General features: G+C 42.0%; 1 protein-coding gene across 3 annotated transcripts in view; it reads right to left on the bottom strand.

The window, feature by feature from the left end:
* The window catches only part of GABRG2 (gamma-aminobutyric acid type A receptor subunit gamma2), a 90,606-nt gene that overhangs the window by 45,472 nt on the left and 30,837 nt on the right, over positions 1-14,297 (bottom strand). For all 3 annotated transcript variants that reach the window (XM_054976263.1, XM_054976265.1, XM_054976264.1), the window contains 4 exons: positions 12,047-12,114; positions 10,960-11,180; positions 9,680-9,762; positions 8,115-8,252 (listed from right to left, as the gene is read on the bottom strand). In XM_054976263.1, coding sequence (XP_054832238.1) covers positions 8,115-8,252; positions 9,680-9,762; positions 10,960-11,180; positions 12,047-12,114 — 510 coding nt within the window. The remainder of the gene's footprint in view (positions 1-8,114; positions 8,253-9,679; positions 9,763-10,959; positions 11,181-12,046; positions 12,115-14,297) is intronic.

Here is a 14,297-nt window from a genome sequence, read left to right as displayed (position 1 = left end):
AGGCAGAAAGACAAAAAAAAAGCAAACTTCTTCAAGTTTTCTCCATTAATTAAGTACAAGCAATTAAGAAAACAAGGTTTGCTTGTGACAAAAACAAGCACACTTGTAAAGAAAAGAGCACACTGAATCCTACCCATTGCCACATCCCATCCATAAATAGTGTGGTATGTGTGTTTTGCCCTCAGTCCCATCCCTCTTTAGTAATGGAGTTGCTGGGGAGTTGAGGCAGACTGTCACACCTCCTCATGAAGCATGTCTAATGTGCAGTCTAGTGGATCGTTAGTTAAAGCTGTGCCACCCCCCCTTCCATCAGGTTTTCCTTGCCAGTTCATCCCAGTATACAATGTGGAAATAGCTGGTTGCTGTGGGGGCAAGAGGGAATTTGTTGGACTTGTCTGAAGTTGGCTGAGAGAGGAAGGTGTGTGTGGGGGGGGGGGTGTTGGCCTGCTTCACTTTGTTGGAGTTATTTATGTATTTAAATGGGTCTACTCTTGGGGGTTGGTGAGGCCCTTACTAGAGCTATCAGAATTAGTACTGATTAGTGCTCATAATTTAAGATATAGCACAATTTAAGATATATCAGCAAGTGCCCTGAGACTAAACATGGGCACAAACTGCATTGCAAATGGTAAAAACCCACGAACAGCGCAATCTGCTGTTCGCGAACAAACTGTTTGCGAGGCCCCATCCTAAATGAACAGGTGGTTGTTGCAAGCCTCGTTTGTTGCCTTCGCAAGCCAGACAATCTGGCACCTGAAATCAAGCAGGGACTGAACTCTGTCTGAACTCCTTCTGGCTTTCCTTCTGGCTTTAACCCTTCAAAGTACTTCCAGCAGAGAGTCCCGTTTTTGCCACTGTGAACAGAAAAGGACAGCAAAGGGGGGGGGGGACACATGGATCATGCCTCTCCTGGGGTGCAATCTCTGTGAAACTTGGGGGGTCTTTGGAAGACAGTGAGAACTATGTCCCCTGCAAATTTGGTGGGTATTGGACATTGGGAAGGTCAGTTTGTAACCCCTCAAAGTAGCTGCTTCCAACAGGCAGTTCTGTTTTTGCCACTGTGAACAGAAAATGACAGCAAAGGGGGGGGGGACACACGTTAAAGGGCCAGGTAAGTGGGTTTGAGGGGAGGGGGGCTAAGTGGGGGGGTTGGGAGTGGGGGGTTCTGGCCCCCATGAACAATGAACAACGAACATGTTCGGGAACAGTTCATGTTCATTGTTCATTGTTCGTGGATGGCAATGAACAACAAACAGGGTGTTCATTTTTTTTTCTGTTCGTGCCCATGTCTACCTGAGAGCGGAACTACAAGTGACAAAAGGCACAGGTTGGACACTTGTCAGCTTCCCTCAAGTTTTGATGGGAAATGTAGGCAGCTTGGCGGAATGTTGGACAAGTGACAGTTGAAAAGTCCATTGGACAGCAGTCGGAGAGCCAAGCTGCAAGACTAGGATGCCTACATTTCCCATCAAAACTTGAGGGAAACTGACAAGTGACCAACCTGTGCCTTTTGTCTTTTTTTTTTAATAATTTTTTTTTATTTTTAATTTCTAACATAGAAAACTACAAAAAACTACAGAAATATAAAGGAAAAAAGGGGACTGGGGAAAAGGGAAGAGCAACATATAAACAGAAAACACACACTACATCTACATGTCTTGTATTCCCTTCATACTGCAATTTTTCTTTAAAGTTAACTTTCTAATATGCTATCAGATTGGTAGATCTTATAAAATACAGACTACATTCAGGATCACGTCTTCTCCCCCCCCCCCCCGCCCCGCGTCTCGGTCTCAGTTCTCTCTGCGCAGCTACAATAGCTGCGCTCGTTCCCTCCTCCCCCCCACTCTCCCCTTCAGACTTTGGACTTTCTTCTTGCTGAAACTCCTGATGGTTAAACAAAAAGTCCCTCAGCTGTACTTCAGATGTTATCTTGTAGGTTTGATCCTTGTATCTGAACCAGATGCCTTCCGGAAACAACCATTTGTATTTTACTTCACATTTCCTCAGGAAAGCCACAAGTCTTTTATATTTAAATCTTCTTTTACGAGCCAAAAATGGAACATCCTTCAATATCTTAACCTTACTGGCCAGATAGTCCAAGTCCACATTATACGAATTATATAAGATGGTGTCCCGAGTCTTCTTAGATGAAAAGTCAATAATAATCTCGCAAGGCAGCTGACGCTTCATTGCATATTTTGAAGATGTCCGACGGACTTCCAGAATATCGCTTTTTAACTCTTCTTTAGTTGCCTTAGCGAATGACGCCAAAAGTTCCGACACCAAATCTTTTAAATTTTCACTTTGCTCCTCTTTTACATTCTGAAGACACAGTACCGTTTGGGCACGGTCCACTTGCAATCCTATTATTTGATTCTCCAAGAGCTTCACTTCTTTACTTGTTGCTTTCATGAGTACTACGTTTTCGCATGCAGACTGCTCTGCTCCAGACGCTGTTTCTTTAATGGTTTTCACTTCGCTTTCCACTGAATCAACCTTTTGCCCCATTTCATTTAACTTCGCTACAAAGGGCTGCATAGCTTCAAAGACCGCTCGTCTGACCATCTCTTCCAGGGTTTCCCCCTTCCCCTGTAACATCGCCATCACCGATTTACTCATCGCAGGGCTCTGCTTTTTCGTCGCCATCTTAGGGGGGGGGCGCCAGCTAAGTTCCGAAACTCCGTGGAGGGGAAGAAATCCGCGCCTTCTTAGCTTCAACTCCCACCAATCCTTCGCATACGCTTAGAAATCAGAAGGGATTCGCTTACTTACAGGTTTTCACCTTAAATCTGCTTATTGCCGTTCTCCATGGCCCGGCGGCACGCGATGTGCTGCGCAAGTCTGCTGGCCTCCATTGGAGCAAACGGGCAATTTACCCCCTGCATTGCTTTCAGGGGGTTCTTCCCGCCGTGCTCCGGACCCTGACCCCCTCACTGGGAGTCCTGGGGGTTAACCCTCGCAGGTCAACCGCCCGATCAGGCTGCTCGGACGTTTCCTCACGGACCTGCGGAGAGGAGTGTCCGACATGGCCGGGAAAATGAAACCGAACCAACCTGTGCCTTTTGTCACTTGTAGTTCCGCTCTGAGACTTCTGAAGATGGGGAGAAGTACTCAGACCAGCCACAATCATCTGCTGGGTTTGGGGGAAATACCTTGATGATAATGGTTCCTTTGGCAAATGCCAGGAGATTTAAGGGAGGGGGGAATGCCTGGGGAGGGTGAAGTTTTGGAATAATGTGATGTCACTTCTGAGTGATGCTCTAGGCTACCCCCTCCCCCCAAGTCTCTGTTAATCAATTCTTTGTGGGCAAGAAATTGGGGCTGGAGGCTGGTAATTACCCATCTTGTATTGGTAAATGGAAGGCCTACTGATGATGGACATTATCATTTAAACTCTTATGCAGACCATTGTGTGTTGGGGGGCTTAAACACAATCAGCATATCTCAGCACAGATTTTTGTGTACACAAGGAAAAGTGAGGAGTGACTTTTGCTCATACTGAGCAAAAAGACTCAGAGCCAGATTGCCCAAGTGTAGGCAACCATATTGTAGAGCACTTTAGGGAACCTGCAACAAGATATGTGTGAGTTTATAAAGTGAACATTTCAGCCTTAAATAAATAAACCCTAGTTGAACTCATTTGCTCATGTTTGGCATCATTATTCTGAGGTGTGGGGGCAAGAGGATAGCTAAGCTTATGAACACATAGAAACTGTATGTGGATGAACAAATTCTCTCCAGTTCGCTGTTTGATAAAATGGCAGATGGTATCTGAGAGAGACACAGATTGCCTGTCTAGTTCACAAATCACTGAAGCTAGAGTGTTTGCCTTTAAGTCCGTTTAAGTTTGCAGAGCTACCCATTTAAGGACTCAATGCCCCACCAAAATCAATAGGACCAAATGGAGTTAATTCCAAAAACTCTAGACACACACACTTGTATGTCTTGCTGCCTGCAGATAGTTCCAAACATTATAACAAAACACTTGTCTCTTATGTGTCCTGGGTTGAGGAAAAAGTAATAGAGGCTCCCCATTGCTCATAGCAGGGTCTACTAGCTTCTTTTCCCAATTCAGATGCTAATGTCTGCTTTCATAAGAGAAGAAAAGATGTGCACAGGGAAGGGGATTATGACTGTTCTTCAGAGGTTTACAGTATATCTCCAGCAGGCAAAATTCAACAGGGCTAAATCATCTTTGGAAAGCATCTCTTATTACTGAAAAAGAATCTTGGCAAAAAGGGAGCTTTTACTGTATACAAATTCACAATTAATATTGATCACTTTATTTGTTTAAGTAAGTGGACAAGGGCAGTTTGCATAAGTGCATTAATAGCAAATATTTCAATTATATCGGCACTGTTAGACCACTACTGTGGTTTCTGAAATGAGATTAATGGTCCCTTAGGAAGGCTGTGCTTGTTTAAAGTGAATGGATCATTTCCTTCAATAATCACTCTCTTTTAATGTTCCACAGAACCTTATAAAATTGAATCACTCACATTGCCACCCCAAAATAGAAAAGGCTCTCAAACAAAGGATACAAAACTTGTACACGTTCAAAATTTACCGGTTTTCCTATCTAGGAAAAAGTAATTAAATAAATGACAGAAAGGAGGTGACAAAAGTCTGTAAATAAACAAAATGTCAGTTGTATTAAAAATGGAACATAGTTCTCCTCTATGTTATTGCAATATTTTCCATTAACCCCACTTGGTTTATGCAAGGTGTTTGTGTGTGTGTGTTGCACCTTATTGGTCTGAGCTGGGAAACTAGACTGATAGCTTTTAATTTTTTTAATCCTTTGTTTTGTTGGCAATTGTACTGATAAGTGGAAGAGAAATAACATGCTCTTCCCTGGCAAGGGCAGACCCATGTGATTGGAGGACTAGCACTTGCTCTTCCTTTGAGTTTCAATTTCTCCCTCCTTTTCTCCCCCCCCCCCCCTTCCAGGGTCTGTTTGTTCAGAGGAGAAAAACTGGTACAGGTGACTGCAATCAAGTGCCAGGGGAGGGGCTGGGGATTTTATGAGATGCACTACTTGATAAACTTATTGCTCCTCCTCAGCATACAACCTTTACAATGAATGAAGCTCAAAACAATCAAGCAAGTCAGAGATGAGGCTATTTACTGAAGGAGACTCAATAAGGAAATTAAAAAGGATCTTTATTAAGACAAGAAACAGGATGTAAAAGGCTTTGGAGGCAGAATGCTAAGAGATCATGGACATAGTGACTGCTACAGGCACTGTAAAGAGCATGCACATGGTGGAGTTGCTGAAGGGGGTTAAGTGAAAGCACCAAAAGAAGGAAGGATACTGGTGAAATGAAGTTTAAAATCTAATGCATTTAAATACACTATTCCCTAGAAGTATCAGACTTTACAACTCCCAAGATCTGTCTCCTGGCAGTAGGATCATTGCTATTTCATTTATACATTAAAGACAGAGAACTGGGATGAACAGTTCTCATGATGAGACAACAAAGTCTACAGCCTCATTTGGAATAATGTGTACAGTTCTGGCTGCCACATATTAAATACTTGAAAAACTGCACAAATGAGTGACCAAATTATCACGAAGTTGAAGTGCTTGCACTATGAGCTAAGTCTAAAGTATCTGGAGCTTTTAATGTTAGAGGAGGAAGGTAACTGAGGGGTGACATGATAGAGATATACAAAACTAGAGATGGGCACGAACAGAAAAAAACCCGAACATGTTTGTTGTTTGTTGCCATCCACAAACAGGGACTCACGAACATTGCCCTGTTCACGAACATGTTCGTGGTTGGCTGTCCATGGGGGCCAGCAGGCTCTCCTCCAACCATCATCCAAGTCAAGATCCCTACTGCAACACTCCCAGAAACCTGACCTGAGCAGGCACAAGGAAAGGTACCAATAATAAAAAATAGCTTGGCCCCAGAGCCTGGCAACAGCCCTGGAACTTGAAGGGGTAGATCCCTACTGCACCCCTCCCAGAAACCTTACCTGAGCAGGCAGCAGGAAAAGTACCAATAATAAATAATAGCTTGGCCCAGAGCCTGGCAGCAGCCCTGGAACTTGAAGGGGTAGATCCCTATCCCACCACACACAAAGAAAATTCAAGCCCCAATGCACTCTCTCTATCAAAATGCCAACAGCAACTGTCTCTCCACTGTCTGCAAAGTCAGAGCTGGGAGCCCCCCTCCCCCCCCCGGTCTTTGCTCCCTTGTTGGATCAAATTTGGAGCACCACACTTGAAAGGAAGACCTGCCTATCAAGCTAAATTGGGCTTAGATTGGGGTTTCCAGGGCAACAGCAGGAGTTCAGACAGAGTTCAGACAATCCCTGCCTAAGTTGCCAAGGGAATTGATTGCAGGTGCCAGACTGTCTGGCTTGACAAACAGCAAGACGAACAGCAACGAACGAGGCTTGCAACGACCACCTGTTCGTTTAGAATGGGGCCTCATAACCAGCTTGTTCGTGAACAGCAGATTGGGCTGTTCGTGGAGATTTTTTGTTCGTATTGCTGTTTGTGCCCATCTCTATACCTAGACAGAGAGACACTTTTCTCATTCTCCCATAATGTTAGCATTTGGGGTCACCTTATGAAACTGATTTTCAATAGATTCCAGGCAGACCAAAGGAAGCACTACTTCATACAACAGATAGTTGACTTGTAGGACTCAATGCCATGAGATGTGAGGTCAAACCACATGAGACAAAATACACTTGAATTACACTCAAAAACACTCAAATGACAAAATACACTCAAATTACCCGTGTAATTCGAGTGTATTTTGTCTTGTGTGGTGAGACCTGTGGCAATGGCCCTGGGGTCAGATGAATGTAAAAGGTGGCTGCACTGATATATGGAGGATATGTCTTTTGCTGGCTGCTAGCCATGATAGTAGAATTGGGTCTCTTTAACGGCTGTAATTGTCATGTGTTTGGAAGCAGTCATCAAGTGAGGCTATTGCCTGTGGGCCCTGCTCTTCCCTGTGGCATCTGATTGGCCACTGTTGTAAACAGGATGCTGGAATAGATGGAATATTGGCCCTACCCAGCATAGCTACTCTTATTATATAGTATACTTTTTTGACATTTAAATCCTATGCAGGTTTACTCAGAAGTAACTCCCATCAAATTCAATAGGACTTACCCTAAAGTCAGTATGCATAGGTTGGAAGCATATGTCATTCACTCTCAGTCAGGCATTACTTTCTTAAATCCTAATTCATATGTGTTTGTGTTGCCAAGTCAAGTAATCTGATAACTTTGCTGTTCTGTCACTGCCTTTTTGTCGTTGCAATTTCTGTTACATTTGTACACTGAGGGTGATACAAACAGACAGAAGAGAAAAAGATCTAACCATAAGACATATAGTCCCATCCAGCACACAGAAACTGTCCCTAATTTTGTATTAGATTGCTCCTTTAACTGCCAGCCCTGAGGAAAGGGCAGAATGAAGCATTGCTGCTCCAGAAGCATATCTCAAAAGGCCCGGAGATAATGCCACAAAAACTTCCCTCAGAATATCTCTTTATCCTGCAACATATCTGATGACATTGCCAGCACAACTAAGAGTCCATTCATCCTGTTCATCCAGCCTCTAAATCAGAGCCTGTGTTCTGGAGACTATCCTCTGCACCTAGAATGGGCTTGACTTGACCCAGGTTGGAACCTGGGTCAGGTTATACACCATGCAATCCTAAGCCTTCTAAGCCCATTGACTTATTTAGACTTAGAAGGCTGAAACTCTGATTAGGACTGCAAATCAGGAACTTTATAGTATGTATCTGTTGCTGGACTACATGATTTCAGAGACTATAGATGAGATACCAAATGCCTGAATGCATGTTATCCACATGTACAAACATTGAATGTCAGGGACAAATAAGGCTACAGCATTCCCCCAGTCATGCTCATTTTAAATGTGCAGGGATTTTTATATGAGGGAGCATCTAAGTGACCCCACACTTTAGAAGTCTGAAAGTGATACAGTCCAGCAACAGAAACATTCCCTGAGGCTTTCTTTTTGAATGCACAGCCAGCACACTGTTGTCTTTCTCCAGTTATATATTTTGCCAAAGCCTTCGCAAAATAGGTAATCAATTCATCCAAGTAGCTTGACTTACCTGAAGTTGTTCCTACCACATTAGTTGCATTTCTGAGCCCCACAAATGAAAATTGATATAGCCTCCAGGATCTGGTGTCTCCCACTTCTACAGAACTGCGCTTCCACTGGTAAACAATTTCTTCCTTTGGATAACCATCTTCAAAACAAAAAAAGATCCAAAATCCATCAATATTTTCATTGATGCAGTGTTACTTTCCTATAGCCATATAATTAATTCCTGTTTATGTACAGAATTGCTATGAAAATGTTTGTAGCTTCCGTGTTTCTTCTTCGTAAAAAACATCCATGTCATAGAGGGAAGAAAAGGTTAACTCTTTCTATCTTGACCTGAACAAACAACACAGAGATGCTATTTACCATGTTGGAACAAAGATGAAGGCAACATGCAGAGATGCCTGCACCTTTCTCTCCCCAAAGCAAACAGCAGCTCTGCAGAGTCCTTTCAAGTCAAGAAAATGGCACTGTGGGGAAATTTTACCATCCATCCACTGGCTCCATGGACCATGGTCCTAAACTAATTTAAATCCCCACATGACTGCTATTTACAAAGAAAACACAACTGAGAGCTCTAAATGGAGCATTTCATCTAGTTTTGACCCATAGTACTACTACAGAGGGTCTTAGAAAAGTATAACTCCACTTAAGATTGCACTGCTTATCGTACAGTACCTGAATGGAAGGCTACCAAAGAACATTACTCTGTGCTCTACAGGAAATGTTCTGGGTTTAAATGGGCATAAGCGCTGCTCCTACTACTACTACTACTACTACTACTACTACTACTACTACTACTACTAGCATTAGGATACTAAAATAAGGGTTGGATTCTTTCACAAGATTAAGTTTCAAAATTTCTATTTTCCCTGTGGGGGAAAAGGAAATACAGTGAAACCTAAGCTCTCTCCAATGGCTTTCAGCTCCCAATGAAAATAGTTCTCTGGGAAAGAGATCCATAGGAAAACTGTTGGGAAAGGGACCAGAAGAGAGCACAGAAAGGAGAGATCTGGAAGTGGCTGGCTGGTGCTAAAATGACCTTTTAAGTGTAGATTTTGATGCTGACTACTCTGTGGATATCTGAATCTATGATATTCAGTATCTGCATTTTGCATCTGAAGATTTCGCAGCTGTGTTCAACTTTTGACAGTATCAACAGCAGCAGTCATCAAAACATTTGTTGTAGTGCAGTCTGCATTTGGCAGTATTTGATGAAGCTGCCAGTATCTGATAATAATCATATACAGCAGATTATCAGTTGTTTGAAATGTGAAGCCATGAGTGACTCTAGAAATGAATTATATCTAGAATTGTTAAACTTATTTTGAGCGCTGCACAATTATTGACCTATATACAACATTCTTCCCATTCTTCTCCATTCTATCCTCACAACAACTCTGTGGGGTGGTTACTAGCCCAAGGTCACCCAGCAAGCTTTCCTAGCAGGCAGGGGTTTCCAAACAGGAACTCCCTGATCCTACTTCAACACTCTAAATATTATATCACATGGGCTTAACTATATATTGTTGGGTTTTTTTAAAAAAAAACAACATTTTTTTTATCACTTACAGCTTGAAAACTCCAGTGGACAAGAATGTTCATCCATTGGGAAATTGTGTAGCTGAAGCTGACATTCAGCATCTATTGTCAATCTAACAAGAAACAAAGGTTAATATTATGTCCATTATCAATTATAATGTTCATTGCTCAAAAATTCTGCTCTGAAAATGTCCAAAGTCCACAGAGTACTTCTCTCCAGCCTGAGTTTTAATGTACTTCTCAATTAGTCCATGAGGTGGAATTCAACCTACCAATCTATGCCTTCTTAAAGATAAAAATGGACACATGGTTACTAATTTCTGGAGTCTTTCTCTTTGGGTTTTCTAAAAGCTGCCATTGTCTTGATGTGTCCTCTCCTGAGTTCACTTACAGTTTGTCTAAGTTATGAAGTGCCTTGGTAGACCATTCTGGGGACTGGAATTCTCAGAGGCACTATCATAAAATAATTAGCTCTCTTGAAAAATGACAATTCCGTTACGGAAAGCCACAACAGTTAAACTGGTTTAAAATTACGTAGTGTATAGTCTTGATCCACAGCTGTACTGTGTCATGCAGTGCTGCAAAAAGCTACACTTCAGCCCTCAGTCCCCGCATCCACTGCAAACTCCAATCATAACCGAGGTTGAAAGACCATAAGGGCAGCAGCTGCACAAGAGAGGCCCACACTGTGGACTACTGGATCTTTTTTCCTCAAGAGTTTCCAGTGAGTGCATCTGTCTATGTACACTCAGAATATCTTCTGGGAGGTAGCAAGGCTCAGCTCCCTGTGCTTGCATAGGAAAGGAGGGAAAGTCATTCTGTAGTAAATATGATTGCACTGAGGCTCAACATTTTATTTTCATGCAATGAAAACACAAACTATGTGGGGGGGGGGGCGTTGAGAGGAGATCTGCTTCTTGCCAAGGAATAAAACATATGGTAGTATTCTCGTTACATTTTGCTACTTAAAGCTCAAAAATATATGGCGATGGTGGACAGCACCATCAAATCATAGCTGACTTATGGCAACCTGCTGCAGTTTTCAAGGCAAGAGACTAACAGGTGGTTTGCCATTCTGTGCCTTTGCATAGCAACCCTGGTTTTCTTTGAAGGGCTTCCGTCCAATCACTAACCAAGGCTGACCCTTCTTAGCTTCCAAGATCTGACAAGATCAAGCTTGCCTGGGCTACCCATGTTAGGGCCATAAAAATATATATATCATAAATATAGTAACTGTGCAAAATATCTTTTCTCATTTATATTGGATACACAAGCATTTATTATGAACAAAATGTTAACAATGTAAGTACCTTAATGTATATAGTACTCTGCCATCATTCCAAATCCGAAGCATCCTGTTGGGTGTTGTTATCCAGTGAGCATCAGCTTTTTTGGAGTTTCTGAAAAATGTATCAGGTATCCAGATCTTCCCAACCATATTGCTGTTCAACCTCAGCACTTTTATAGTGCTGTTGAATCTTAATCGTCTATCATACCAGGTTTGTGCAAAAAAAATATCTATTGTATATTCCTGCAATAAAAGATATTAAACAAAATTCTGTAAGTTCTGAGCCAGATGTTACTTTAATAATCTCTACAGTTATTTGCCACTGCTTTCACTTTCATAGATATAGATAAACAAGTCACATTAGTAGCCTCGTTCCCTGTGGTACTGTTGCCACATTCTTGCAAAATTGATACAATGCCAAATCTAAAGACAACTGTTAGTATGCCTTTTCCTAAAGCATCATGTTTTAGTGTAACAAATATAGAACTATGAGGCAAAATATTTTACATGAACTCGCTTTTAGATTAAGCTGCTTGTGTGGTGTTTCCACAAGCCAACAGATATTGTAAAGGAGCAAAGATGTACAATGTACATGCGTACATAGAAGCATAGACTTGAAGGCAGATATTCAGTAGCAAACCAGGAATTTAGATGTCAGTATTCATAATGCTAACAAGTAAGCATCAATGTCAGCTACAGGAATCATACAATGTAAGTACTGGCCAGATTATTCTTGCATACAGGATGAAATGTACACACAGTTCCCTGCTGTGCTAAGTCATACAAATGGGGTGCCCTTGATTTGTAGAACACACATAGAAGAAGGCAACTTTGATGTCTTCTGTGAATGGAAGAGTCATGTGGGCAACGAATAATGGCTGCTAAGCATCTTCCTGCTAGTTTTCTTCAGTGCACTGTCATGCCTCCAGCTTCTCTTAAAACTAGGTCTTGCTTCTACTTGTTAAAGCATTAATGCTAAAAACCTTGTACAATGCTAACATGGCCTAAAAGGATACATATGTTTTATTTTAAAATAGTGATTGTATTTCAGCAAGGAGATAATACTGCGCAATTCAATACTGCAAAATATATAAACAAATATTACTTACCATATTAATAGCATTCACTGGACCAATGCTATTGACATACATATCAGTGCGAATTACAGTTGGTTGCACTATAACAAAAACAATAACAGCTGCTAATATCATTGTAGGAAAAAATCATGAATCTAAATGTAATTATATACAGTAAATAGATATTTAGATAAGGAAGGCCAATGTTCGGTTTTTAATTTTACATGTGTGATATTTCTAAATGCAAAAGGGCAGAACTGACATAGGGTTGCCAGCCTCCAGCTGGTGGCTGGAGATCTCCAGCAATTATAACTGATCTCCAGGCCATAGATAATATCAGTTCCCCTGGAGAAAATGGCTGCTTTGGAAGGTGGACTCTATGGCAGAATACCCTGCTGGGGTCCCTCCCTTCCCCAAACCCCGCCCTCTTCAGGCTTCACCATCAAGATCTCCAGGAATTTTCCAACCTGGAGCTGGCAACCCTACTACCTGTAGGAAATGATCTCTGTTAGCTTTGATAAGATATGAGTATGTACATAAAAAAAGAGCTGCTACCATAGCCAAAAAGGAGAGGCTTTGATCTAGAGTTACCAACTTTGGCTTGGGAAATCCTTGGAGACTTAGGGGTGGAACCTGGGGAGGGCAGAGTTTGGGTAGAGGACGGGGCTCAGCAGGGTATAATACCATAGAGTCCACCCTCCAGCCATTGTCTCCAGAAGAACAATTTCTGTAGTCTAGAGACCAGTTGTAATTCTGGGAGATCTCCAGACCCTACCTGGAGGTTGGCAACCCAACTTTGAGCCTACATATTGCATTCATTCATCAGATCAGGCTAGTATTTCTATGCATGTATATAAAGCTATCCTCATTTGTTTTAAAGGACACTGTGTTTTTAAAGTCACTTACGATACATCACTTTAAATATTTCACATTCAAAGGAAGAATGCAAAATGACTGATATAGCCCAAAGAGAGAACTGAAGATATAAAATACTAGACCCTCACAAGAACATTTGTAAAATTGCTATGTCATTGTAAGTTTAATTGGTTTTGAAACACTGTCTCACTATGCTGCACAAAAAGACACTCTTGAATAGGTGCTTGATAATAAGACAGGAGATATTCTTAAAACAGGCATTCTTTGAACAATCCCCTGCTAATATGCATATAGATCCCTCAGTATTTCCTTAAGTCACTTGGGCAGTCAACTGGCCCTGAACACCTCCCTCACTGTTCTTGGGATTTGAGTACTTGTAATTCTGCCATTGAAGATAAATATTCTACTCAGCAACAGCTAAGGTCCCCAGGTCCCCATAGACTCCCATTTTGTGGGGAGTGGGAGTACTCACTGGAGGCATAATCTTCATGAGCTCCCAACCCTGGCATGATGACATCACTTCCTGATGTGACATCATTGTGCTGGCCATGAGAATATTCCCACACTTTGAGTCTCTCTACAGATGACATTTTACATGGGGACACTCAAGTGCAGGAAGATGCAATGTTAGTCAGGAAGCATAGTTTTAAAAGACAGAGCCATCGGAGATTGCTCCTCAGAGGGTTTATTAATTTCATCTTCACCTCAAAGGCTCTGTCAATTTCGCTTCCCCTTTTTGGAGATGATGATGAAATTAACAAACCCTCTGAGGAGCGATCTCCAATGGCACTTTCTTTTTAAACTACCCTTCCCAGCTCTTTGTTTGGGGCCAAAATCCTGAAGTGACATCATCGCACCCCACTGGGAGCACACCCACTATATATTTGCCCAGGATGCCAGTAGTAGGCAATCGCCAGGCTGCTTGCTGCCTCCTGCTGATTGCCAGCAATTGGTGGGCACTGATGCAAACTGGCAGGCACCTAGAAATCCTAGCAACAACTCATTTTCCTCTCTATTCAACATTGCTTCATTCACAGGTCCATTATTACTCCTCAAGCAGGGTGAAACCATTGTAACAGTCCCTATGTCAGAAAAGAGCAGAAGGCTCCTAGCAAGTCAAGGCATTTTGCCGCAAGCTGACCTACTACTTCCCATTCCTCTTTTGAATAATATGGGATTAATTGGTTGCTTTATGGCATCAAGCAGGAATTTCTGAGTTCCCTTCAGATGGTGGATTTTTTTTACCTGGTCCACTTTGTTAATGAGGTTGGAATAATTATGATTATCCCTGGTCTTTATGATGATTGAAATATAACTAGGGATAGCAGAATAGTATAGGTTGCTAGTAGAAGTGAATACAGTCCACAAAACTGACCTAAATTTGACATGGTCCAGCCCAGTTAGTGGT

This window comes from Eublepharis macularius, chromosome 4 (genome assembly GCF_028583425.1).
Source record: "Eublepharis macularius isolate TG4126 chromosome 4, MPM_Emac_v1.0, whole genome shotgun sequence".
NCBI classification, from domain to species: domain Eukaryota; kingdom Metazoa; phylum Chordata; class Lepidosauria; order Squamata; family Eublepharidae; genus Eublepharis; species Eublepharis macularius.
This window is presented reverse-complemented; position numbering and strand designations above follow the sequence as displayed.